The 25,000-nt window shown below is 38.8% G+C and overlaps 1 protein-coding gene across 7 annotated transcripts; it reads right to left on the bottom strand.

Moving 5' to 3' along the window:
- Nucleotides 1-1,536: 1,536 nt before the first annotated feature.
- On the bottom strand, nucleotides 1,537-23,840 carry LOC131950531 (uncharacterized). Of its 7 annotated transcripts, XR_009388320.1 has the most exons (19): nucleotides 21,776-21,972; nucleotides 16,443-16,641; nucleotides 15,881-16,020; nucleotides 14,625-15,467; nucleotides 14,063-14,161; nucleotides 13,342-13,494; nucleotides 12,692-12,759; nucleotides 12,181-12,298; nucleotides 11,787-11,864; nucleotides 8,203-8,367; nucleotides 6,841-6,987; nucleotides 6,340-6,408; nucleotides 5,721-5,858; nucleotides 5,356-5,439; nucleotides 4,617-4,767; nucleotides 4,283-4,441; nucleotides 3,292-3,329; nucleotides 2,911-3,058; nucleotides 1,537-2,873 (listed from the first exon to the last, which is right to left on the bottom strand). XR_009388320.1 is itself a non-coding variant. In XM_059312726.1 (18 exons), exons 2-18 carry the CDS (start codon nucleotides 16,591-16,593, stop codon nucleotides 2,963-2,965), a joined length of 2,697 nt encoding a protein of 898 aa, XP_059168709.1. In that variant the 5' UTR covers nucleotides 16,594-16,641; nucleotides 23,617-23,840; the 3' UTR covers nucleotides 1,537-2,962. The 7 variants fall into 7 exon arrangements, 6 of the variants coding, with proteins under 6 accessions (XP_059168709.1, XP_059168713.1, XP_059168714.1 ...); XM_059312726.1 differs by lacking the exon at nucleotides 21,776-21,972 and adding an exon at nucleotides 23,617-23,840 and having other exon boundaries at nucleotides 1,537-3,058; XM_059312730.1 differs by lacking the exon at nucleotides 21,776-21,972 and adding an exon at nucleotides 22,105-22,128 and having other exon boundaries at nucleotides 1,537-3,058.
- Nucleotides 23,841-25,000: the final 1,160 nt, after the last annotated feature.

The raw sequence follows: 25,000 nt of genomic DNA, 5'->3' as shown, positions 1-25,000 counted from the left end.
TGTGACATGGACTGCCATGTCAGACAGATGACACCATGTATCCAGGTGAGGAGGTGTTCCCTCTAACATGGACCAACTTGTCACTAGCCTTGCTTTATCAGCTCAACCAACAACAAGTAACAAGTATGTCAAGTCTATGTACAAAATAGTTTTAGGCAAACATGGAACAGCCCAACGAAGCTGGGGGTAAAGTCAAACATGGAACAGCCCAACGAAGCTGGGGGTAAAGTCAAACATGGAACAGCCCAACAAAGCTGGGGGTAAAGTCAAACATGGAACAGCCCAACGAAGCTGGGGGTAAAGTCAAACATGGAACAGCCCAACAAAGCTGGGGGTAAAGTCAAACATGGAACAGCCCAACAAAGCTGGAGGTACAAACATGGAACAGCCCAACAAAGCTGGAGGTAAAGTCAAACATGGAACAGCCCAACAAAGCTGGAGGTACAAACATGGAACAGCCCAACAAAGCTGGAGGTAAAGTCAAACATGGAACAGCCCAACAAAGCTGGAGGTACAAACATGGAACAGCCCAACAAAGCTGGAGGTAAAGTCAAACATGGAACAGCCCAACAAAGCTGGGGGTAAAGTCAAACATGGAACAGCCCAACAAAGCTGGAGGTAAAGTCAAACATGGAACAACCCAGCACAGCTGAAGGTATCAAAACTTATTTTATAAGCACATCTCAGAGCACAATTCATGTTGACATTTTAAAATTTGCCTGGTTTGTTGATCAAATGTTAATTTAAAATTTGCCTGGTTTGTTGATCAAATGTTAATTTAAAATTTGCCTGGTTTGTTGATCAAATGTTAATTTAAAATTTGCCTGGTTTGTTGATCAAATGTTAATTTAAAATTTGCCTGGTTTGTTGATCAAATGTTAATTTAAAATTTGCCTGGTTTGTTGATCAAATGTTAATTTAAAATTTGCCTGGTTTGTTGATCAAATGTTAATTTAAAATTGGCCTGGTTTGTTGATCAAATGTTAATTTAAAATTTGCCTGGTTTGTTGATCAAATGTTTTGTAGAGAAGCTGTTGAGCCAACATGTTGGTGGCAGTATAACCAACCATTGCAGACAGCTGAATCCTGCTGTCTAGTTTTGTTGGTGCCAGTATAACCAACCATTGCGGACAGATGAATCCTGCTGTCAAGTTTTGTTGGTGCCATTATAACCAATCATTAGGAACAGCTGAATCCTGCTGTTTTGGTCTCTAGCCTTGAGGATCACGGTTCAAATACTTCCCATGCCAGTACTTTAAAAACCCAATGTCTCTGAGCCCGTTCAGCTCTTAAGTGTTCCCACTCCTCAATGGGAAGATGCATACCCATAGAAACAGATAAGTTGAAATCACTCTCCATTTATGGCCATAAATCTTAAATCTTTTCTTTTTATATGAAAAATTGTAAATATTAGACTTATTGTAAAATTGTTTCAATTTTTTAAGTAGTAATCATTAGATAAAAAAAATAAATTAGTGCAATTTAGAATTGATCTGACATAAAAAGTTAAGAAATCCATGCCTGTTTATACAGTCTTTAGGGAGAAAATGTCCAGTCAGCTGTTCCTATGGAGCATGTTAAAACACAAACTACAAACAACAAACAAAACTGGAACAGGAAAAACAAACGAAATAAATCACAAAAATTACACCAAGCTGCCAAACTTTCAGTTACACAGAATCTTGATATATGAGGCAAAACAACACACACAAAGTGCTTTTTGTTTTGAAATAAATACAATAATTAAAGTGTAGCAAAATAAAATAGACTAAAATGTTATCACAAGCATAAAAGTTTCAAATTTCTAAAAATGTGTATAGAAAGTAAAAAATTTAACCTGAGTAATTGTTAGTGATAAGCTCTTTCAGTTTCAAACAAATACCTATTTTTTTATACCTTACCTACTTTCTATTCAAAACAAATGCATACACACTTTTTATAACTCATTTTTTCTAGTAAAGTTTTTTTTTTAACAATAGACCACAATCATATGTTAACTTTTTTTTTAAAAATCAGAAAAAAAAATCAAACAATCAAATATTTAAATAATCTGATGCTCCAAATGGTATAGTTAACATTTTAAAATTTTCTTGTGAAAGTTATATCTAATTTTAAAATTAGGAGCTGATAGTCATTCATGATAAATTTTCTTTGTTAATCATTAACAATTTTCAGTAAATAAAACAATACCAATGTCTGATATAATATTTCTCTGTCCCCAACTTGTAGGGTATAGGTTGATCACCAAAAACAGTTGCAATTGTTATTTATGTTTGCTGTCTTAAAATCTTGGCGAGGAAATTTTATTCAGCCAAATGTTTGTATCCTTATAGTAAATTCCCAATGAATTATTTCCGGGTACATTAAGAATAAGTTTTTAAAGAATGATGCACTTATGGCTGACACATATCCTAGCTGGCAGAGTCAATACAATAAATGGTGTCTAGTTCACAGCCATTGGTACAAGCACAATCAAGCAGAGATCTGGATTGTTTTCAATCATGGTGGCCACATCCAATGCAACAGTTGTACAACTATTTTCTCCATCCAGTGGAGCAGTTGTACAACTATTTTCTTCATTGTGTAGCAGTTGTACAACTATGTTTTCCACCCAGTGGAGCAGTTGTACAACTATTTTCTCCATACAGTTTTTGTCTAATTATTGGGCTGATTAAAAAAATTTCCTAACAGAAGGTCAGTAGAGAAAATCTTGTTTACTGATGCTGCTCAACGCTTTCATTGGCTGCATGTCACATGTCAGCTACAGCTGAATGTCACATGTCACCTAGAGCTGCATGTCACATGTCACCTAGAGCTGCATGTTTTAGCATACAGAGATGACATGACATCAGATAAGACCATCAGACAGATGATGAGACATCAGATGAGACCATTTGACATATGACATGACATCAGATGAGACCATCAGACAGATGACATCAGATGAGACCATCAGTTTTTTTTATTTCTCCAGTGGTGTGTTGGGTTCACCACAGTCAGCGACGACATCTTCCACATCAAACCCAGCGTGCAGCCTGTCTCCCCTGGAGTGTAGCTCCTGAAGGTAAAACATTTTAAACTTCAGGTTATTCACAGCTTGTATGGTTTGGTCAAATGTACACACAAACTTAACTGACATACAGAGACTATATGCTAGGTGTGAATACATACACAATCAAAACAAGAATGCTTAGAGTAAATGAACATAGAAATCATGAGTTAAACAGACTATGTATACAGAATACATGCGTTGAACAGGCTATGAACATAGAAAACATGAGTTGAACAGACCTGTCCACCAGTTTCAAAATTTGAAGCCAATTCACCATCTGAAATAGTTCCATAGGCAAATTAGTTTTAAAATTTACATAAACAGCTTTTTTCAGATAAATAAGACACTAAATAATTTACAACAAAAACAATCTTTGACTATAAGAGAAACAAAACATTTGTGAAACAACAAGCCTAATCTTGGCCAAGTGTACTAGTGGTACAAGTGCTAAAGTGGTACAAAATAGAATTGTCCATTTTGTCAGTTCCAACTTGGGTTTTTGGATCAAGTCCTTACAACTCAAGACTTACTGCCAGCATTGATGTATCCACAAAACTTACTGCCAGCATTGATGTATCCACAAAACTCAACACTTACTGCCAGCATTGATGTATCTACAAAACTTACTGCCAGCATTGATGTATCCACAAAACACAACACTTACTGCCAGCATTGATGTATCCACAAAACTTACTGCCAGCATTGATGTATCCACAAAACACAACACTTACTGCCAGCATTGATGTATCCACAAAACTTACTGCCAGCATTGATGTATCCACAAAACTCAAGACTTACTGCCAGCATTGATGTATCCACAAAACTTACTGCCAGCATTGATGTATCCACAAAACTCAACACTTACTGCCAGCATTGATGTATCTACAAAACTTACTGCCAGCATTGATGTATCCACAAAACTTACTGCCAGCATTGATGTATCCACAAAACTTACTGCCAGCATTGATGTATCCACAAAACACAACACTTACTGCCAGCATTGATGTATCCACAAAACTTACTGCCAGCATTGATGTATCCACAAAACTCAAGACTTACTGCCAGCATTGATGTATCCACAAAACTTACTGCCAGCATTGATGTATCCACAAAACTTACTGCCAGCATTGATGTATCCACAAAACTCAAGACTTACTGCCAGCATTGATGTATCCACAAAACTCAAAACTTACTGCCAGCATTGATGTATCCACAAAACTCAAAACTTACTGCCAGCATTGATGTATCCACAGATATCACAGACCGTCCTGTTGGGGTAGTTGATGTAGGTGCAGTCCTTACACTTCCACGCCCCCGCCAGGTGTTCAGGGGACAACTGGCGCGCTGGCACCACGGGTCTGCTTGTAGAGGGTGAAGTGGGTCGCACGGCTGCAGGAGAAGAGACAGGCATTTGTTCAGGGAGTTGAAGGAAGGGAAAATTTATTAGCAAGTAGAGAATTATTTTTAGCTCAGATTTATCAGAGGCTAGTTAAATTTTTACTTTGACTTATCTGTGATAGTTCAGAGTGGTAAGATTCATTAATGACTAATTAAATTTTTTTACTTCGACTGATCTGTGAAGGTTCGGAGTTGTATCTCTCCCCACCACTGGTGTAGAACAGGTGGGTGCTGGGCCCGTGGTAGGTGGATGTGGGTGGGTGGTAGCTCAAAGGTTGCTGCGCTGCTAAGGCTGCCTTTCTTTGCTCACTTTGAAGCTGAAATGATTAAACTAGAATGGTCAAGACAGATAAAACAAAAGCTATTGGAGGACTTCAAACTTTTCTAAAGTCTAAAGCTGAGGATTGTGATCAGTGAACCATGGATGTGTCCATGTTTCTGCTCCAGCTTTAGCTGAGGATTGTGATCAGTGAACCATGGATGTGTCCATGTTTCTGCTCCAGCTTTAGCTGAGGATTGTGATCAGTGAACCATGGATGTGTCCATGTTTCTGGTCCAGCTTTAGCTGAGAATTGTGATCAGTGAACCATGGATGTGTCCATGTTTCTGGTCCAGCTTTAGCTGAGGATTGTGGTCAGTTAACCATGGATGTGTCCATGTTTCTGGTCCAGCTTTAGCTGAGGATTGTGATCAGTGAACCATGGATGTGTCCATGTTTCTGGTCCAGCTTTAACTGAGGATTGTGATCAGTGAACCATGGATGTGTGCATGTTTCTGGTCCAGCTTTAGCTGAGGTTTGTGATCAGTGAACCATGGATGTGTGCATGTTTCTGGTCCAGCTTTAGCTGAGGTTTGTGATCAGTGAACCATGGATGTGTCCATGTTTCTGGTCCAGCTTTCCTTACCTGAAGTTTGAGGTCATCAACTTGGTACTGGAGCTCCACATTCTGTCTAGATTTCATCCTGACCTCGCCCTCAAGTGTCTTCAACTGGAACACATCACACTCACAGTGGACAACATTGACAGAATATTTGCTTTCATTTTTTATTGAAAGCAAAAGTTGTAAAGATAGTAGAGAGAAGAAGAAAGAAAGTAATGCTGGCTGGAAAAAATAATCTCACTTTGTGTACCTGAGGGTTAAGTTTTTTTAGTTTGTACCTGGGAGTTAAGTTTTTTTAGTTTGTACTTGAGAGTTAAGTTTTTTTAGTTTGTACCTGAGAGTTAAGTTTTTTAGTTTGTACCTGAGAGTTAAGTTTTTTGAGTTTGTACCTGAGAGTTAAGTTTTTTTAGTTTGTTCTCCAAACTTTGTTTAATGTGATCTTTTTCTTTCCTGTATTTCTCCAGTTTGTTTTCTGCAGTTGCCCGGTCCTGGCGTTCTTTTTCAAAATCTTCGGCAAACAGGGTCAGCTAAATATAGAACAAACATGGTCAGCTAAATATAGAACAAACAGGGTCAGCTAAATATAGAACAAACAGGGTCAGCTAAATATAGAACAAACAGGGTCAGCTAAAGATAGAACAAATAGTGTCAGCTATATATAGAACAAACAGGGTCAGCTAAATATAGAACAAACAGGGTCAGCTATATATAGGGCAAACATAAAATAATAGCTTAAAAATCAGAAAGTTTAGTGATAAGAAAATAGCTACCACACTAATATCATACTAAAGGGAACCACAAAAATGCGCAACAAAAAACTGCACACCAAAAAGTGTGCAAGGGCATTTTGTTTTCATAAATCAATCATTTACAGATATTAACAAAGAATGATCACATGTACATATTTCCACGAAATAAGAGAACATTAAAGTGTATTAGTATCTTTAGATTGTTTTGCATTTTTCTAGGAACCCGGTCAGTGCCATGAGAACAGGCGGACATGTTTACCTGTTGTTTGAGGAGTCCAATCTCAGTGTCCAGGCCTTTCTCTTCTTGAGCTTTTGTCTTGCTGGTGTTCTGGAGGAACAAAGTTGGAGTGGATTCATTTTTCACAAACATGTCATTTTTAAATAGCATATTTTGTTGACGTGGTATTTTTTTTTAAGTTTTCAAATCTAAATTTTGGTGATTTAGCAGTCAAACTTTTATGGGTGTGGTATTGTGGTCAAGATCAAGGGTTGTAAAGATCTAGGCGGTTAGGTAACAGGTGAAGACACAGGTAGTAAAGAAGATGGTGTTTAAAAAAGATGGTGAAGCATCCAGGTGGTAGTGACTCAGTCGTCAAAGACAGAGAAAGGACAAACAGGGGTGAAATAGGCTAAGAAAAAGTAGAATGGCAGAACACAGCCCAGCCAAACTGCTCACACAGCCCAGCCAAACTGCTCACACAGCCCAGCCAAACTGCTCACAAACTGCTCACACAGAAAGACAAGAGATCACTGAGCTCACCTTGAGTGAGTTCAAGTCTGCAAACAGCTTCCTCTTGTCATTGGTCAGCAGCTGGACGTCAGACTTCAGGGACTCAACAAACCTCTCCAGCTGTTTCTTCTCGGATTCTAAATCAAAAATCTTCTGACCACTTTCCTGTTTGTAGGCCTGTTCAAGATGAAAATAATCAGTTCATCCATCAAATGAAAACAGTTAAGTTTTCAAAAGGTCACATGACACGACACCTACCACACAAAGTAGGACATGACATCTACCATTGTGTCCACTAAATCTAGTGACCTACCATTGTGTCCACACAAAGTAGGACATGACATCTACCATTGTGTCCACTAAATCTAGTGACCTACCATTGTGTCCATACAAAGTAGGACATGACATCTACCATTGTGTCCACACTAAATCTAGTGACCTACCATTGTGTCCACACTAAATCTAGTGACCTACCATTGTGTCCACACAAAGTAGGACATGACATCTACCATTGTGTCCACACTAAATCTAGTGACCTACCATTGTGTCCACACTAAATCTAGTGACCTACCATTGTGTCCACTAAATCTAGTGACCTACCATTGTGTCCACACTAAATCTAGTGACCTACCATTGTGTCCACACAAAGTAGGACATGACATCTACCATTGTGTCCACACTAAATCTAGTGACCTACCATTGTGTCCACACTAAATCTAGTGACCTACCATTGTGTCCACTAAATCTAGTGACCTACCATTGTGTCCACACTAAATCTAGTGACCTACCATTGTGTCCACACTAAATCTAGTGACCTACCATTGTGTCCACTAAATCTAGTGACCTACCATTGTGTCCACACTAAATCTAGTGACCTACCATTGTGTCCACTAAATCTAGTGACATACCATTGTGTCCACACTAAATCTAGTGACCTACCATTGTGTCCACACTAAATCTAGTGACCTACCATTGTGTCCACTAAATCTAGTGACCTACCATTGTGTCCACACTAAATCTAGTGACCTACCATTGTGTCCACACTAAATCTAGTGACCTACCATTGTGTCCACTAAATCTAGTGACCTACCATTGTGTCCACACTAAATCTAGTGACCTACCATTGTGTCCACTAAATCTAGTGACATACCATTGTGTCCACACTAAATCTAGTGACCTACCATTGTGTCCACACTAAATCTAGTGACCTACCATTGTGTCCACTAAATCTAGTGACCTACCATTGTGTCCACACTAAATCTAGTGACCTACCATTGTGTCCACTAAATCTAGTGACCTACCATTGTGTCCACTAAATCTAGTGACCTACCATTGTGTCCACACTAAATCTAGTGACCTACCATTGTGTCCACACTAAATCTAGTGACCTACCATTGCGTCCTGCAGCTGTTTCTCCAAGTTCTCAAAGTCTTCCTGTAGTTTCTGTTTCTCCTGAGTGACCTTCTGAATGGTTGCCTCCAGCTCGTCGTTCCTCTCCTGGTTTTGGCGCCGCAAGATTTCCCATTTACTGTGCCAGTCTTTGTTGGCCATGAACAGCTGGGGTGGCGGGGGGATTCAGGGTTAAACAATTAAACAGGCTACAAGTATAGACAGGCCACAAGTATAGACAGGCTACAAGTATAGACAGGCTACAAGTATAGACAGGCAAGTATAGACAGGCTACAAGTATAGACTGGCCACAAGTATAGACAGGCTACAAGTATAGACAGGCCACAAGTATAGACAGGCTACAAGTATAGACAGGCTACAAGTATAGACAGGCTACAAGTATAGACAGGCTACAAGTATAGACAGGCTACAAGTATAGACAGGCTACAAGTATAGACAGGCTACAAGTATAGACAGGCTAGTATAGACAGGCTACAAGTATAGACAGGCTACAAGTATAGACAGGCTACAAGTACAGACAGGCTACAAGTATAGACAGGCTACAAGTATAGACAGGCTACAAGTATAGACAGGCTACAAGTATAGACAGGCTACAAGTATAGACAGGCTACAACCACAAGTATAGACAGGCTACAAGTATAGACAGGCCACAAGTACTGACAGGCTACAAGTATAGACAGGCTACAAGTATAGACAGGCCACAAGTATAGACAGGCTACAAGTATAGACAGGCTACAAGTATAGACAGGCTACAAGTATAGACAGGCCACAAGTACTGACAGGCTACAAGTATAGACAGGCTACAAGTATAGACAGCTAAGTATACAGGCTACAAGTAGAGACAGGCTACAAGTATAGACTGGCTACAAGTAGAGACAGGCTACAAGTAGAGACAGGCTACAAGTATAGACTGGCTACAAGTAGAGACAGGCTACAAGTATAGACAGGCTACAAGTATAGACAGGCCACAAGTATAGACAGGCTACAAGTAGAGACAGGCTACAAGTATAGACAGGCGACAAGTATAGACAGGCTACAAGTATAGACAGCTAAGTATACAGGCTACAAGTAGAGACAGGCTACAAGTATAGACTGGCTACAAGTAGAGACAGGCTACAAGTAGAGACAGGCTACAAGTAGAGACAGGCTACAAGTATAGACTGGCTACAAGTAGAGACAGGCTACAAGTATAGACTGGCTACAAGTATAGACAGGCTACAAGTATAGACAGGCCACAAGTATAGACAGGCTACAAGTATAGGCAGGCCACAAGTATAGACAGGCTACAAGTATAGACAGGCTACAAGTATAGACAGGCTACAAGTATAGACAGGCTACAAGTATAGACAGGCCACAAGTATAGACAGGCCACAAGTATAGACTGGCTACAAGTAGAGACAGGCTACAAGTAGAGACAGGCTACAAGTAGAGACAGGCTACAAGTATAGACTGGCTACAAGTAGAGACTGGCTACAAGTAGAGACAGGCTACAAGTATAGACTGGCTACAACTATAGACAGGCCACAAGTATAGACAGGCCACAAGTATAGACAGGCCACAAGTATAGACAGGCCACAAGTATAGACAGGCTACAAGTATAGACAGGCTACAAGTATAGACAGGCTACAAGTATAGACAGGCTACAAGTATAGACAGGCTACAAGTATAGACAGGCTACAAGTATAGACAGGCCACAAGTACTGACAGGCTACAAGTATAGACTGGCTACAAGTAGAGACAGGCTACAAGTATAGACAGGCCACAAGTATAGACAGGCCACAAGTATAGACAGGCTACAAGTAGAGACAGGCTACAAGTATAGACAGGCCACAAGTATAGACAGGCCACAAGTATAGACAGGCCACAAGTATAGACAGGCCACAAGTATAGACAGGCCACAAGTATAGACAGGCCACAAGTATAGACAGGCTACAAGTAGAGACAGACTACAAGTATAGACAGGCCACAAGTATAGACAGGCCACAAGTATAGACAGGCCACAAGTATAGACAGGCTACAAGTATAGACAGGCCACAAGTATAGACAGGCCACAAGTATAGACAGGCCACAAGTATAGACAGGCTACAAGTATAGACAGGCCACAAGTATAGACAGGCCACAAGTATAGACAGGCTACAAGTAGAGACAGGCCACAAGTATAGACAGGCCACAAGTATAGACAGGCTACAAGTATAGACAGGCCACAAGTATAGACAGGCTACAAGTAGAGACAGGCCACAAGTATAGACAGGCTACAAGTATAGACAGGCCACAAGTATAGACAGGCCACAAGTATAGACAGGCTACAAGTAGAGACAGGCCACAAGTATAGACAGGCTACAAGTAGAGACAGGCCACAAGTATAGACAGGCTACAAGTATAGACAGGCCACAAGTATAGACAGGCTACAAGTAGAGACAGGCCACAAGTATAGACAGGCTACAAGTATAGACAGGCCACAAGTATAGACAGGCTACAAGTAGAGACAGGCTACAAGTATAGTCAGGCTACAAGTATAGACAGGCAACAAGTATAGACAGGCTACAAGTATAGACAGGCTACAAGTATAGACAGGCTACAAGTATAGACAGGCTACAAGTATAGACAGGCTACAAGTATAGACAGGCCACAAGTATAGACAGGCTACAAGTATAGACAGGCTACAAGTATAGACAGGCTAGTATAGACAGGCTACAAGTATAGACAGGCTACAAGTAGAGACAGGCTACAAGTATAGTCAGGCTACAAGTATAGACAGGCAACAAGTATAGACAGGCTACAAGTATAGACAGGCTACAAGTATAGACAGGCTACAAGTATAGACAGGCTACAAGTATACACAGGCTACAAGTATAGACAGGCTACAAGTATAGACAGGCTACAAGTATAGACTGGCAAGTATAGACAGGCTACAAGTATAGACAGGCTACAAGTATAGACAGGCTACAAGTATAGACAGGCTACAAGTATAGACAGGCTACAAGTATAGACAGGCTACAAGTATACACAGGCTACAAGTATAGACAGGCCACAAGTATAGACAGGCTACAAGTATAGACAGGCCACAAGTATAGACAGGCTACAAGTATAGGCAGGCCACAAGTATAGACAGGCTACAAGTAGAGACAGACTACAAGTATAGACAGGCCACAAGTATAGACAGGCCACAAGTATAGACAGGCCACAAGTATAGACAGGCTACAAGTATAGACAGGCCACAAGTATAGACAGGCTACAAGTATAGACAGGCTACAAGTATAGACAGGCTACAAGTATAGACAGGCTACAAGTATAGACAGGCTACAAGTATAGACAGGCTACAAGTATACACAGGCTACAAGTATAGACAGGCTACAAGTATAGACAGGCTACAAGTATAGACAGGCTACAAGTATAGACAGGCTACAAGTATAGACAGGCTACAGGTATAGACAGGCTACAAGTATAGACAGGCTACAAGTAGAGACAGGCTACAAGTATAGACAGGCCACAAGTATAGACAGGCAACTCAAACAAAACTAAAGATGACGGCAACCAGCTGTGCACAAACAAGTTCCAGACCTTACCTTGGCATTAATTTTCTCAAGTGTGTCCAGTTTCTTCATGACAGGATGGTCAGCGGGGAGATTGGCTTCACTGGCCTGCTAATAAATGATTGGTGTTGATTGTTATTGTCATGATGTGTGTGCTAGGATATGAGAGTATGTGTGTTGTGAAAGGATTTTGTATAAATAAAAGATCTTGGCTGTGTGCTGCAGTACATGTGACATTTCAGTGTAGGTTTGTTGTTGCCAGGGAAGAAGGTTAGATAGTCTTGTATCTTGTGGTGTTAGGATGAGGTTGTGAATGTAGTCAAGTCTAAATATTGTTTGTTCAAGACGTTGTATGTATTCTTATAGGACTGGTCCTGATGTTTAGTGGGACTGGTACAGATGTATTGTAGGACTGGTCCAGATTTACCTGATTAGCCACCACTGCCCAGCCAGGCTCCAGAATGTGAGAACCATGACCCTGTCTCTCTGCAGTTAAAAACGCATGCAGCATTTCATTCTCCTCTCTCAGAGATTGGACTTCAGCCCTGCAGAGTTGCATCAGTTACAGAAATCATGGTACCACATATGTCCCCCTGCCCCAGACTAAAGTATGTATATCAGGAAGTGAGTAGGAGACATGAACAAATAATTGAGATTCAAGTAAAACTGAAGACGTTGCTATAGGAAACCAGGGCTAGTTACACACACCAGCTATGTTTGGAGCAAAAAATTTAAAACACTTAATCTTGTTCCTGGCAGAAGTAATATTCTAACTGAGCCTCTCTAAGCCTCACCATTACACAAACATTATGCTTTAGTTCAGGTGATTGCAGGTGGTTACACTATCAGTGAAATCAAGGGCCTTAAGCAAAACCAAGGGCCTTAAGGAAATAAAGAGCCTTAAGCAGATAAGACAAAAGATAAAGATCTTTGCTTACCTCAGTGCTGTTTCATTGCCAGTTTTTGACAAGCTTTGTATCTGTACTTGCTGTCGTTGAATCAACACCTACAATAACATTGACAAGTTTATCTTTGAATCAACACCTACAATAACATTGACAAGTTCATCTTTGAATCAACACCTACAATAACACTGACAAGTTCATCTTTGCTTGTTTTAGACATTGGTTGTTTTATTAACAAAGAATGATTCTGGTGGCTATCAAACAGGAAATTTAAACTTCAATTTGTTAACATTTCACTTTTTCAAGATTAAATCTAATCAATTTCAGATATACACAAAAGATTTTTGTAACTGAGGCCAACAAGGACCACAATCTTGTAGATCAATTAACATTTTCATAGTTATGTCCCTTTACTATTCTTGTTAACTTTAACCTTGCATGTCTTGTAGAGAGTTTCAAAATATTTACATTTCGTCCACTACATAAAAAACAACAGGACTTAAAGTAAGTTCTGACTTAAAGTTAAGTTCTGACTTAAATAAGGTCTGACTTTTAAAAACTTGGAACAACTAGTTTTATTATGGTAATGTGTAGTTTAAATTTTTATAGCAACAACTGGACCGACGGTAATGTGTAGTTTAAAACAATTGCAGCAACAACTGGACAATAAAAAACCAACTGACCTCATTCTCTCGGAGTTTCTTGGCCATCTTCTCAAACTCTTTAGCAAACATGGCCAGCTGCTCGCTGATGCCTGACACAGAGTCACTGGACTTGACCATGCTGGCCATACTTTCTGCTTGAGCGGCCAACTGGGACTGGTCATCACTGGGGAACTGGACAAACAGGGGAGCATTCAGGCATGTCACTTAACTAGGTTAGTAGGTCACTTAACTAGGTCAGTGGGTCACTTAACTAGGCCAGTAGGTCACTTAACTAGGTCAGTAGGTCATTTCAGACAGGTAGTGACCACTTCAGACAAGGTAGTGACCACATCCAACAAGATAGTGACCACATGAGATAAAGGTAGTGACTACATCAATAAATTCACACAATCAATGAACTTGTTTTAAAATCATATTGAAAGTTACTATTAGATCTTAGCAAAAAAAAATTTGCCGATTTTAAAGATGTTTGTTTGAAAATATTTCCTTTACAAATCAAAGCAAATTTAACAAAGTAACACGAGTGATGTTTTTAGCAACACTGACAGAAGCTGGAGAAACACAACAACAACAATATGAACATCTGACCACGAACATTATTTTTTATTTCTCAGATCTAGAGACAAAAACATGAGAAATGGTTGAGACAATGGGTTTTAAATGGTTCTAGTTCTAGAACTCTAGTGTTGTATGGTGCTGTAACAAAATGTAGTTGTAAAGACAAATTAAAAAAACTCACTGTCACACTCTTGTCCTGGCTACTGACATTGGCAGGGGTTGGGATATTCTGCTGGAAGGTAAAGCTGCCAAACTTCATCAGGTCAGTTGTTGGTCCACTCTTCACAGGTTCAAGGAAAGAGGTCAAGTTCATTCAAAAGGTCAATCTAATGGTGCTTAGTTTTAAAGTACCTATCACATGATCTACTATTAACATTTGATCATCCCTAACTTTTTGTTTGAGGCAAGCAAGGCTTCTTAATTTAGGCAGTGTGAGTTATGATTTAAAATATATGATACATGAAACATTGTAAACAGAGGGAAGGGAGGGGGGGGGGATAGTCGCTAATAAAGATTTGTACAGCAAGGATTCTGCTTTATAAATTAAGGTCACACCAAATTGAGGTCACACAAAATTAAGGTCACACCAAATTTAGCAAAAGTAAGCACAACTGCAGCAGGGAGCTCAAATATCACACGTGTGCCTATGACATACTTTAGTGAAAGTGAGTTATAACATAATGTATGCTACACATAATCTATCATTATAATTAGCAAAACAAGGGGTATAAAAGCAAAGTTACCATGTTAAGTAAGTCTTTTTGTGATTCTGCCATTCCTAAAAAGTTTTTGCTGTCTCCACTTAAATTATTCAAGGTGCTTGACCTCTCAGCTGGGGCACCACCAACAACGGAGCCAGGTTTATTTGGTTCAGGCACTTGGAAATGTTGATTCGTATGTGGTGGATACACTTTTTCTTCAGTTCTCAGTAGCGAGTCTTCATACCTTGTTGGCTGTTTTGGGACATGCGTCATTAAAGGTTGCCATTCTTTAGGACGTGCACCTATTCCATAGGACTCCACAGGTAGAAAGCTTCTGGTGCTGGGGTGGGGGTAGCACAAGGTTGGGACATCTTTCCTCTGGGAGTTTTCTGGCTGGGAGGCAAATGTGGAGGATCCTTGGGATGAAACAAAAGGGGAGGCAGAGTTACCTACCCCTTCCCAGTTAAAGAGCCTGCTGGGGTCGACTGATGCACTAGCCTTGTAGTTGTGGGACTGTGTGGATGGAGGGACTTCAGAGAATGACATCTGAACAGGTTCCCTATTCAATTGGGGGAATGGACTTCTTACTACAGCCTGGGAAATATTTTTGTGACCATAATTTTGGTTAGTCTGGAGTGGCTTCCCTTGAATATAAACAGGTTCATGTGTTGTGGACAATGGTGTTGTTGGGTAAACCAGAGGTGGGGGTGAAGTTGGGTTGGATGAGCTGAGTGTTGCCTGTCTAGAGCTGTCAGGGATCTTCTTTGACAGGGGGTCTGACTCTGTTTTCTGGCAACTTAGAATGACAAAAGATGGACTGCGTGTGGTGGTGCCTGATCTGCCGGGTGAGTGAGGTTCTCCGAGCTCTGTTATACCTTGAGCATCCTGAAATTACACATCAATACATTTGGTCAAACATGATAATATGTCAATCTTAGATTAAATTTAGAAATGTATATATTTTTTGTGAGGAAAATAGAAATTTTGTTTGGCAGTTAATTTTGAAACTCAAATAATAATGTTGGTGTTTTTTTTTTAATTTCTCACCTCATTATATCATTAATTTTAATAAATAGTAATGAGTCAATTATGTAATGAGTCAGTTATGTAATGAGTTTGTTATTTAATGAGTCAGTTATGTAATGAGTCAGTTATGTAATGAGTCCGTTATGTAATTGGTTCAGTTATGTAATGAGTCAGTTATGTAATGAGTCAGTTATCAGCAAAGAAAACTTCAACAAAACGTCTTATGACAAAACAGTATGTAATGAAGAGACAGCTCCATTTGTTCAACTTACCTGCAATGGTGATTTAGGGCTTTCTTCTTGAGCATTATTTTCTCTTAGTAGCTTCTCATACACATTCAGTTTGTCCTGTTGATCTTTATTCCGCCTTTTGAGTTCCTTTATGTTTTCTTCATACTTTGGAATTTGTTGCACTGTTGATTTTAAATATGTTTTTATCTAATGCTTATAATGCAGGATCTTAACTTCTAAAAAAGCGTGTATAAATTATATCTTAATTATTAAAAACAAATTATTTCTAATTTTTTAAAAATCAAGCTTACAAAGCAGGAATTAAATTTAACAAATAAAAGTCATAGACCAATATATAATATGTATACATTTTTAGGCCTATACTAGAAAATAAAACTTATTACCAAAGCCTACCTGCCTAAACTTAAAATCTTACTGCTAAGTTAATCAACGGGAGATCAGAGAATACTTTAAAATCATATTAATATTATGCTAATTAATTAATTAGGCCTATTTAAAACAACTTCTCTGATTGTAAGTATTATGCAACTAAAATGTGCAATAAATAATTTTTTAACAAAGTTTTTTTTTAAATGGAGCTTACCAACTGTTTTGTAGCCACTAAGTTTTTCTTCTAATTTTCTGTTTTTCTCTTTTTCATTCAAGTATTTCTTCTGTAAATCAGCATCATCTAATTCTAAAGAGGAAAATGAGCTGACACTTCCTAAAGCACTTTCGTCAGCATTTAAAGACATCACTGAGTACTAACACACATGGGTACTTGTCCTCACACATTATCAGCCCTGAAAATAATAATAAACATTCAGTAACAAACAAAAATAAAACCTATTTTTATAGGTAGACTGAGACTGATCTAATCTAAATCTAGTGCTAGATCTAGTAATATAAGTATATAGACCTACCACTTTACTTTAAGTATAAAATATCAAATGCCTTTTCTTAGCTTATATAAACTGTAAAATTCGGGAATTAAAAAACTTAGGAAATTATGTAGGCCCCTTATTATTTATTTAGTTTTTATCTCTGATTTTGTATGTAAATGATGTTGTAACCAAAATCAACATTTGCGATCTTCATATACCAGAACAAATTTACCAAAACGAGCCAAAAAGAAATAGAAAAAATACTTTAGGCGTATTGTGGCTATTATAATTTCATTTCTTTGTAGAATTTGTTGTTTGTATTACGAATTTACGAATAGATATAGAATTATAGATCTAGATCTAGTAGATCTAGATGTAATTTTTAATAAATAGTTGGTAGCAGTTAAAATAGTCATAAGCATGGGTAGAGTCTACATAAATCAGGTAATATTTGTATTACAGCCTATATTATTCTAAACTAGCCCTGGACTAGATGTACCCCGATTATACGGAAGCGTTATGTTACATTAAAGTTACAATCAGAGGCGTAGCGAGGGGGAGGGGTGGACCGCAACGGGAGACTCCATTTAGCGGGGGGGGGGGTGCCACCAAGGCAAAAATAGCAAAATATATATTTAAAAAACGTTTCAGTTTTTAAAAAATGATTCATTAGAGTTTTAAAGTCTTATAATTAAGAGCAAAATTGACAAATCCGGACAAGGGTCGGCGGGTGGGTGGGTGGGGGTGACATCATGACGTATTTATAACCGACTATAGATGAACATCGTTAGTATTATCTGTGCACAATTTACAGCTATCACCGGGTGGGAGGTAGGGTGGGGGGGGGGGAGGGGTGACACATGCCAAACGTTGCAAAATTTCCCTGAGGAATTTTCTTGAGAATTGTAATAACTGAAACATCGATTCGCCTCTGGAGTGGGGTGGGGGGGGGGGTGACGCCAAATTTTATAAGTTACTACACATTCAATGATTTTTCCACTTAAAGCAAATTATTATACAACAGCCAACGTGTGAGAGTGTATATGTAAGTGTGTGTGTGTTAGTGTAAGAGTGTTGAGGAGGGTAGCTGACACCAGTAGAACAATAGCTGTACATTTGATTGTGATGAAGTAGTTGATTTGTTAACTATGCAGAGTTTCTTTCTCCTCCCCCCCCCCCCCCCCCACCCCTTTAATCAGTTTTATCATTGGATGTTGTATATTTTGTAATGGAATTTGTTAAATTATAATAATTTGATTACACATTTAGTATACCCATACGAGGTAAAGAGCTTCTAGCGGATTCAAACGCTGTAAAAAAAAGTATTTGGTCGCTTTTCCTATACATTAAAAAAAAGAGGACGAAATTCAGCCCAAAATGCGAAGCTTAAAAAAAAATGTAAATACATCCAGAAAAAAAAATTAAATGCATATACACATGCGTATATAAATGTATGTGGCATAATGTTGGATACAGCCTACACTTCTTACAAAAAAATGTTGGATACAGCCTACACTTCTTAGAAGAATGTTGGATATAGCCTACACTTCTTAGAAAAAAATGTTGGATACAGCCTACACTTCTTAGAAAAATGTTGGATATAGCCTACACTTCTTAGAAAAAAATGTTGGATACAGCCTACACTTCTTAGAAAAAATGTTGGATATAGCCTACACTTCTAATGACGGCAATCGAACACCAGATGTACACTTTGTTTATTTACACACTGATTTAACAGTTTTCTGCACCAACTTGTGGCACCAAAATACAAAATGTTACGTGATAGCAACTGGTAAGACGCGCCACAAACCTTTCCAACTTGGGAGGGTGGGGGGTGCTTTTTCACAAACAGAAATAACTATAAATGGAATGAATGAGTCAAAATTCAGAATGGGTCGCTACGTTTCTGCTTGGTAGTTGACGATGTGTGAGTACTTGATATCTTAAAAATCTCAATCGTCTCTCTTACAAGCAAACATACATCAACCCTACAGAACTGAAGATTTAGCACACAAGAGTTATGGAACTTTTATAAGGCGGTTTTTAATTAGCCGTCCGCTGAGGGAAAAATAAAAGGAGGGTGGGAATTTCAGATAATGAATTGTTACTCGATCTACCCCCCCCCCCCCCCAACACACACACGGACACACACTCAGGCAATAATAAATTTCCAAGTGAGCCGTTCATTTAAAATTCAAGAATCTTCTGACACGTGCAAAATATTCAGTCGATGTCAAATGATAAGGTCACATATGTTGCGGTTACATAATAAATGCTGCGGTGACATATGCTGCAATCACATATGTTGCAGTGACATAATAAATGCTGCGGTGACATATGCTGCAATCACATATGTTGCAGTGACATAATAAATGCTGCGGTGACATATGCTGCGGTGACATATGCTGCGGTGACATATGCTGCGGTGACATATGCTGCGGTGACATATGCTGCGGTGACATATGCTGCGGTGACATATGCTGATACATCGGCTTTCCTCGGTTATCATTAATTTCACTGGGACGGTTTGGTCGTATGAACGCCAAAAGTTCAGAACCCCGGGCAGATGAGGCCCGTTAGCAAAGAGCAGCAACCCATCTAGGAGATAGAACTCCAAAATCAACAGCAGCCTTGTAGATAGTCGAGTCTACATTACTCCTAACCACACTGTCAACTAGGAGAGCTTACATTTAGCCTAGCCACACGCTGTCAACAAGTAGAGCTTACATTTAGCCTATTGGAGCAGCTATTAATGAAATGACAACAAATTGCAGACAGGCGACTGACTATACACATAAAATCAATATGCGAACCACTAAATCACAGACTTTATGAAACTGCGAACATGTGCGAGTATAGAACTCAACAAGCATATTGGAGCTACATAGAATATCACAGTAGCTACAATATATACATAGCGCTTTATGTTATTTCTAATTATTCATAATTACTGTATAACCTTATTATATTGACTGCCTATAACGCAAAAAAAATCGCGAAAACAAAATTCACCATGCCGACCAGAATATTTAGTCGCCATGTCAGTTAGATTTAAAGCACGACAAAATCAAAATGCCCCATTACAGACCAACTAAACACGGAAAAATACCAACCAACCACATGAAACAATACAGACCCACTAGACAGGAATAAAGGCGACCGAAAGAAGAGACAGACCAAACATTTAAAATACTAATATGTCGCTGTCTCATATGATTGGTCGGCGCCATGTTTTTTTTCTCCTTTGAATCGAAATTGAAACTGAAAGCGAAGGCGCGTCTTTGAAAACAAAACTAAAAAGATTTAAATGAAAGAAAACAAGACTACAGCTCACAATGCTTGCTAGGCCTAGATCTATATGAATGGAAACAAGACTATAGGTAACAATACTAAGCGTAGGCTTATGTCTATATGAATGGAAACAAGACAATGGTAACAATACTAAGCGTAGGCTTATGTCTATATGAATGGAAACAAGACAATAGGTAACAATACTAAGCGTAGGCTTATGTCTATATGAATGGAAACAAGACAATAGGTAACAATACTAAGCGTAGGCTTATGTCTATATGAATGGAAACAAGACTACTAGGGTGGGAGACGAACTACACACAGTGGCACCAATTAGATAGCGGGACACGATGGCCAAAGTTTATTGCAGAAATGCTGAAGGTTAAGTACTGAAAGGCATTGGGGAGGGGGAGGGGGGGGGGGGGGGTCGTAGGTCAACATCAGGGGTAGTTGGCCGGGGAGCGCATTCATGGATATCTGAGGATGGGATGGCGAACATTGGTAGCACGTTTAAATAAAAATAAAACTCTTTATAAAAGTAAGCTTTTAAATGTACTAATAAAATTAAGAAATAGAACTTGCTTTCCTTAATAAAATGACTAAGAGATTTTAAACGCGACTGATGCTTTTGTTAAAGAAAGGAAGTTTTATTTTAATGTTTCTTTTCATTTTCGGTGCATTTAAATTGCTGATAAGTTGATACAGAACTACACATTTGATATCATACTTATATATGAAATTACTCTATTTCCGATTTATATTCTATTTTAAAAATTTAAGTAAATAAAAATGGATTAAAAATAGTGTCTATATCTCGAGTTGTCATCCACCGTAGTGTTATGTTAGAATATTCGAGAAATTTTAGGGGAGATCACTCAAGGTTTATTTAGCAATTTACTCTTAATGAGATCGACACCATATTCAACTAAAAGTATTCGATTTAAAACCTATCAGTATTACGTATCTCTAAAAGACAGCTGCCCCTTCTTAACGACCGTGGAAACCATCGTCCATGACAAACGATTCACTGTTGTAAACAGGATAATTGAGTTATCATTTGAGATTAAATTATTTTGTTATCTCCCTTCAACTGTTGAATGTACAAGCAGTGATTTTTATATAATTTTGTAAATTACTAATTTCATATCTAATTAAATTAAATATTCTTGCATTATCATCAGAGACAAACTTGACTGGAAAGTGAACGAAATCGCTGCATTAGAAGTGGGTCAAAATTGAGATTTGCCACATATCCACAAACAAACAAATTAAGTTTAAATTAACAGATTGTTTGGTTACATAATACAATAAATGTAGAACCGATCGTAATAAATAAAAATAAAAACACTGAGAAATCTAGTCTTACCGCCTTAATGAAAAACAACGATTTCAACAAAAATGTTTAACACGGATTTAGAAAATACGTTCTTTCGGGTAACACGTGACTCTGTATTGCGTTTTAGATTTCGTCATATTTAAAATTAATTCCCCTGCTGTAACAGTGAGAAACAACTCAACAAAATATGTATCGAACTTTTGACCAATTGATTTATGATCGGCCGATCCTACACATATCTAAGCTACTAAAATAACGTATCTTTCACGTCTTTTGCTAATAAAAGTTACCTTTTTTTGTAGGTAAGCGCCGGCAATCTTATGATATGTCCCCAGATATATCGACTGCTTTTATATTTAAAAGAACGAAAATAGTAGTAATAGTCAATGATTTATAAGCATCTGTTTTTAACTGTTGCGTTGTTACCTTCTATTAACAAGAAATCCGTAAAGAAAATGCGAAAAACTCAAATAAAAGTCTTTAATGTTTGTCGCTTGATAAAATACAACTTTTTCCCTAAATGTTCGAAAAGAAAAACGAAAAATAATTTGTTATCCCCTCCCAAAACTTTGTTCACTTTAGAAATTTTTTTCAACTGATACAGCGATCCCCAAACAGCAGACGTAGGTATCCGTTGGAATAACCCTGTTGAGGGGATTCCCTGTGGGAATTCCCGGTAGTTCTATGTCAGCCAACACTTCAATGACAGATCATTTGCGATGGTTGTGCTACTAATTTTAAAGACCACAACTTACTTTTAAAACACGAACTACACAAAATACACAATTTTATTTTAGAATTGGATGATTCCAGATTGCAAGGAAAATTTTCAATAGGTCTAACCCAGCTCAAATGAAAGGTACGCGAGCTATTTACTACGACGTACAAGTTCGATGTTTGTTTTTTAAAATGGCGATACCACGTCAGTTGCGGTAGTTCTGTAAGTATTTGTAAACATGATGTAGCTCTAGAATCTATTAGCCTGTATGACCAGTCTAGCTACATCATCAGACCAGTTACAGCTAGTATAGGGAAAAATGTAGCCGTTTAATATTTAAACTAATATCGTTAGTGATGGGATTTACTTCGATGCACTTACAAAAATATTTGCTGATATACACATGTCGATTAATTTATATTTATATACTGTAATGGGAACGTGGCAATGATGAACTAACTTAAACCAGTTCGACTCTTATAATACTTTAATACTCTGTAAACTTTAAATTTCTTTGGGTCGGACACTGGTCAAACTATATAGTTTCTGTATAAATTTAATTATTTTTATTTCTTTCGGGGGGGGGGGGGGGGGGCTATATCATCATACTGTTGCTACCAGTGTCAGAACATATCGGGAATACCATGTGACTTTACCAAACCCTTCTATGGGGCAGAACTGTAGAGAAAAGAATTCATCTGTAGAGTAGAACACAGAAAAATCCGTTTTGAGCCTGTAATATGTGACATGTGTGGGTCGACGTTTGACGTCACAGCTGGGGGTGTGGTTGGGGGGGGGGGTTGACCCTGGAACGCGCTATGGATAAAACAACGCATCAAGCCTCATCACATCACAATTCCTGTTCTTTGAAAAAAAAAATAAACAGATCTCTCAATCTTCTATCAAACCAGTATTTCTGAGTCGTCATTATCAACAACTGTGTAGAGTTATGGCACATGTTGTTTAGAGTTATGGCCCATGTTCCCACATTGTGTAGAGTTATGGCACATGTTCCCACATTGTGTAGAGTTATGGCCCATGCTCCCACATTGTGTAGAGTTATGGCCCATGCTCCCACATTGTGTTGAGTTATGGCCCATGCTCCCACATTGTGTAGAGTTATGGCCCATGTTCCCACACTGTGTAGAGTTATGGCCCATGTTCCCAGCGAATGGAAATATAAACGCTTGTCACTTACATAAAAAGGTGCTATTTTTTGTTTATCCAAGTTCAAGGTCTCGCACTGACCTTTAAACCACAACTCTCCCAGAAGTAGCGACCTAGACATGTCACCAAGCAAGTCGCAGGGAGCTCATACTTGTAGAAATGCCATGAATCTCCAGCATGAAGCGTAGGCAAGCCTAGGGCAGTGGTGGGGCAGAAATGTAACGGGGTGAGGGGGCAGATGGGCAGTGTAGAGGAAGAAATTCGGGGGAGTAGATGGGCAGTAATGGAATGGTGTGAAGGGGTGGAGTGAAGGGGTGGGGTGAAGGGGTGGGGTGAAGGGGTGGGGTGAAGGGATGGGGTGAAGACAAAAAGATATTCTAACCTTGTTTGGTCCCTTGTGTATCAACATGCGTATCACACATTTCGGGCAGTCCTTTGTTTCAAAATTAGCAAATACTATCATACGCATTTCCTCGCAATGGCCCTAAGAATAGCATCACGGCAAACTGGAGCAAGAACAGCATCTCTGAATGATTGGATTTGCTAGCTGGGTTGCGCGGACTTCCCTTTTCAAAACTTTACCTTCCCAGGCCAGGCGCACAACGCGGAACAAAAACATAAACAAACTGGGCCAAAAAGGGAATTCCCCGCTGGTAATGTGACTTTGAACTGAGTAGACCCATTAAAATAGCGTGATTTGATTGGTTATAATTCAGCGTACCGTAACGTAACCAGACAAAATCTCGCGTTATGGCTTATTATATCGGGTATTTGACAGTTTTTTTGTGTGGACTTTTTTTTCTTCAAATTTTATCAAGAAAAGCTTGAAGTTTAAACTTTTAGTTTACATGTTAAGTCCTTAAAAATATTGAACTTGAGTGAAAAGACATACAAATATCTAAAGATAGTCGTCGGCGCTTTCCTTTGTCCGCTTGTTCTGAGGGGCAGGTGAGGTGGGGGATGGTGGGTGCAGGTGAGGTGGACCGTGGGGAATGTTTGGAGCAGAGCCGGAAGTGACTTTCAGATGAAGAAATACGATCACTTATACTTATAGTACAGCTACACGATCCCTTATTTTATTAATTTACGATCTCATTTTAGAAAACCAAGACTTTTGTGATGAAACGAGCTATACACACATCGGAAAACCCTGCAGCTATTTTTATGGTGCTTAAAATAGCAACGAATACTGAGACAGCTGAGGTTGAGTGTCACTCGAAAAAGAAAGTCTCACACGTCTACGTTCGGATGTTCATACAATGACCTCTGACCTTTAGACTCTCCCGCCTTTAGTCATAGTCCCGCCCCAAAAAAACGTCATACCACTGAGCTCACAGAGTAAAGGTTCCCCCAACATTGACGCCATTGAATTTTGGCTGTTTGAATCCACTCACTGTATGACCCCCCCTCCCCACATGGATTCCCCAATCGACTTGTCTCACCTGAGGTTACACCTGTGGGTGTAGATGCAATCGTCTCCTTCAAATTTGTACTATTTCAAAATTTTAAACACTTTTTTCATAAACCGATTTTTGCGTCATTTAACATACTATGAAAAATACATACACACATGTATATATATATATATATATATATATATATATATATATATATATATATATATATGATTGATATTTCCCCATGACAATGTCCACGTCACTAGTAAGAAAAAACATATACCCCCAACCATAAGGTGCAGGTGAGCATCTATTCAACGAGTTCGAGAATTTGTCCAGTTTCTCAACTTACCTTACTCTCAGCTTGAT

The sequence above is a fragment of the Physella acuta genome, unplaced genomic scaffold, assembly GCF_028476545.2.
Source record: "Physella acuta isolate Inbredline_101_S28 unplaced genomic scaffold, ASM2847654v3 ptg000769l, whole genome shotgun sequence".
In the NCBI taxonomy this organism is placed as follows: Eukaryota; Metazoa; Mollusca; class Gastropoda; family Physidae; genus Physella; species Physella acuta.
The sequence above is the reverse complement of the archived record's forward strand: the minus strand, read 5'-3'. Positions and strand labels throughout refer to the sequence as shown.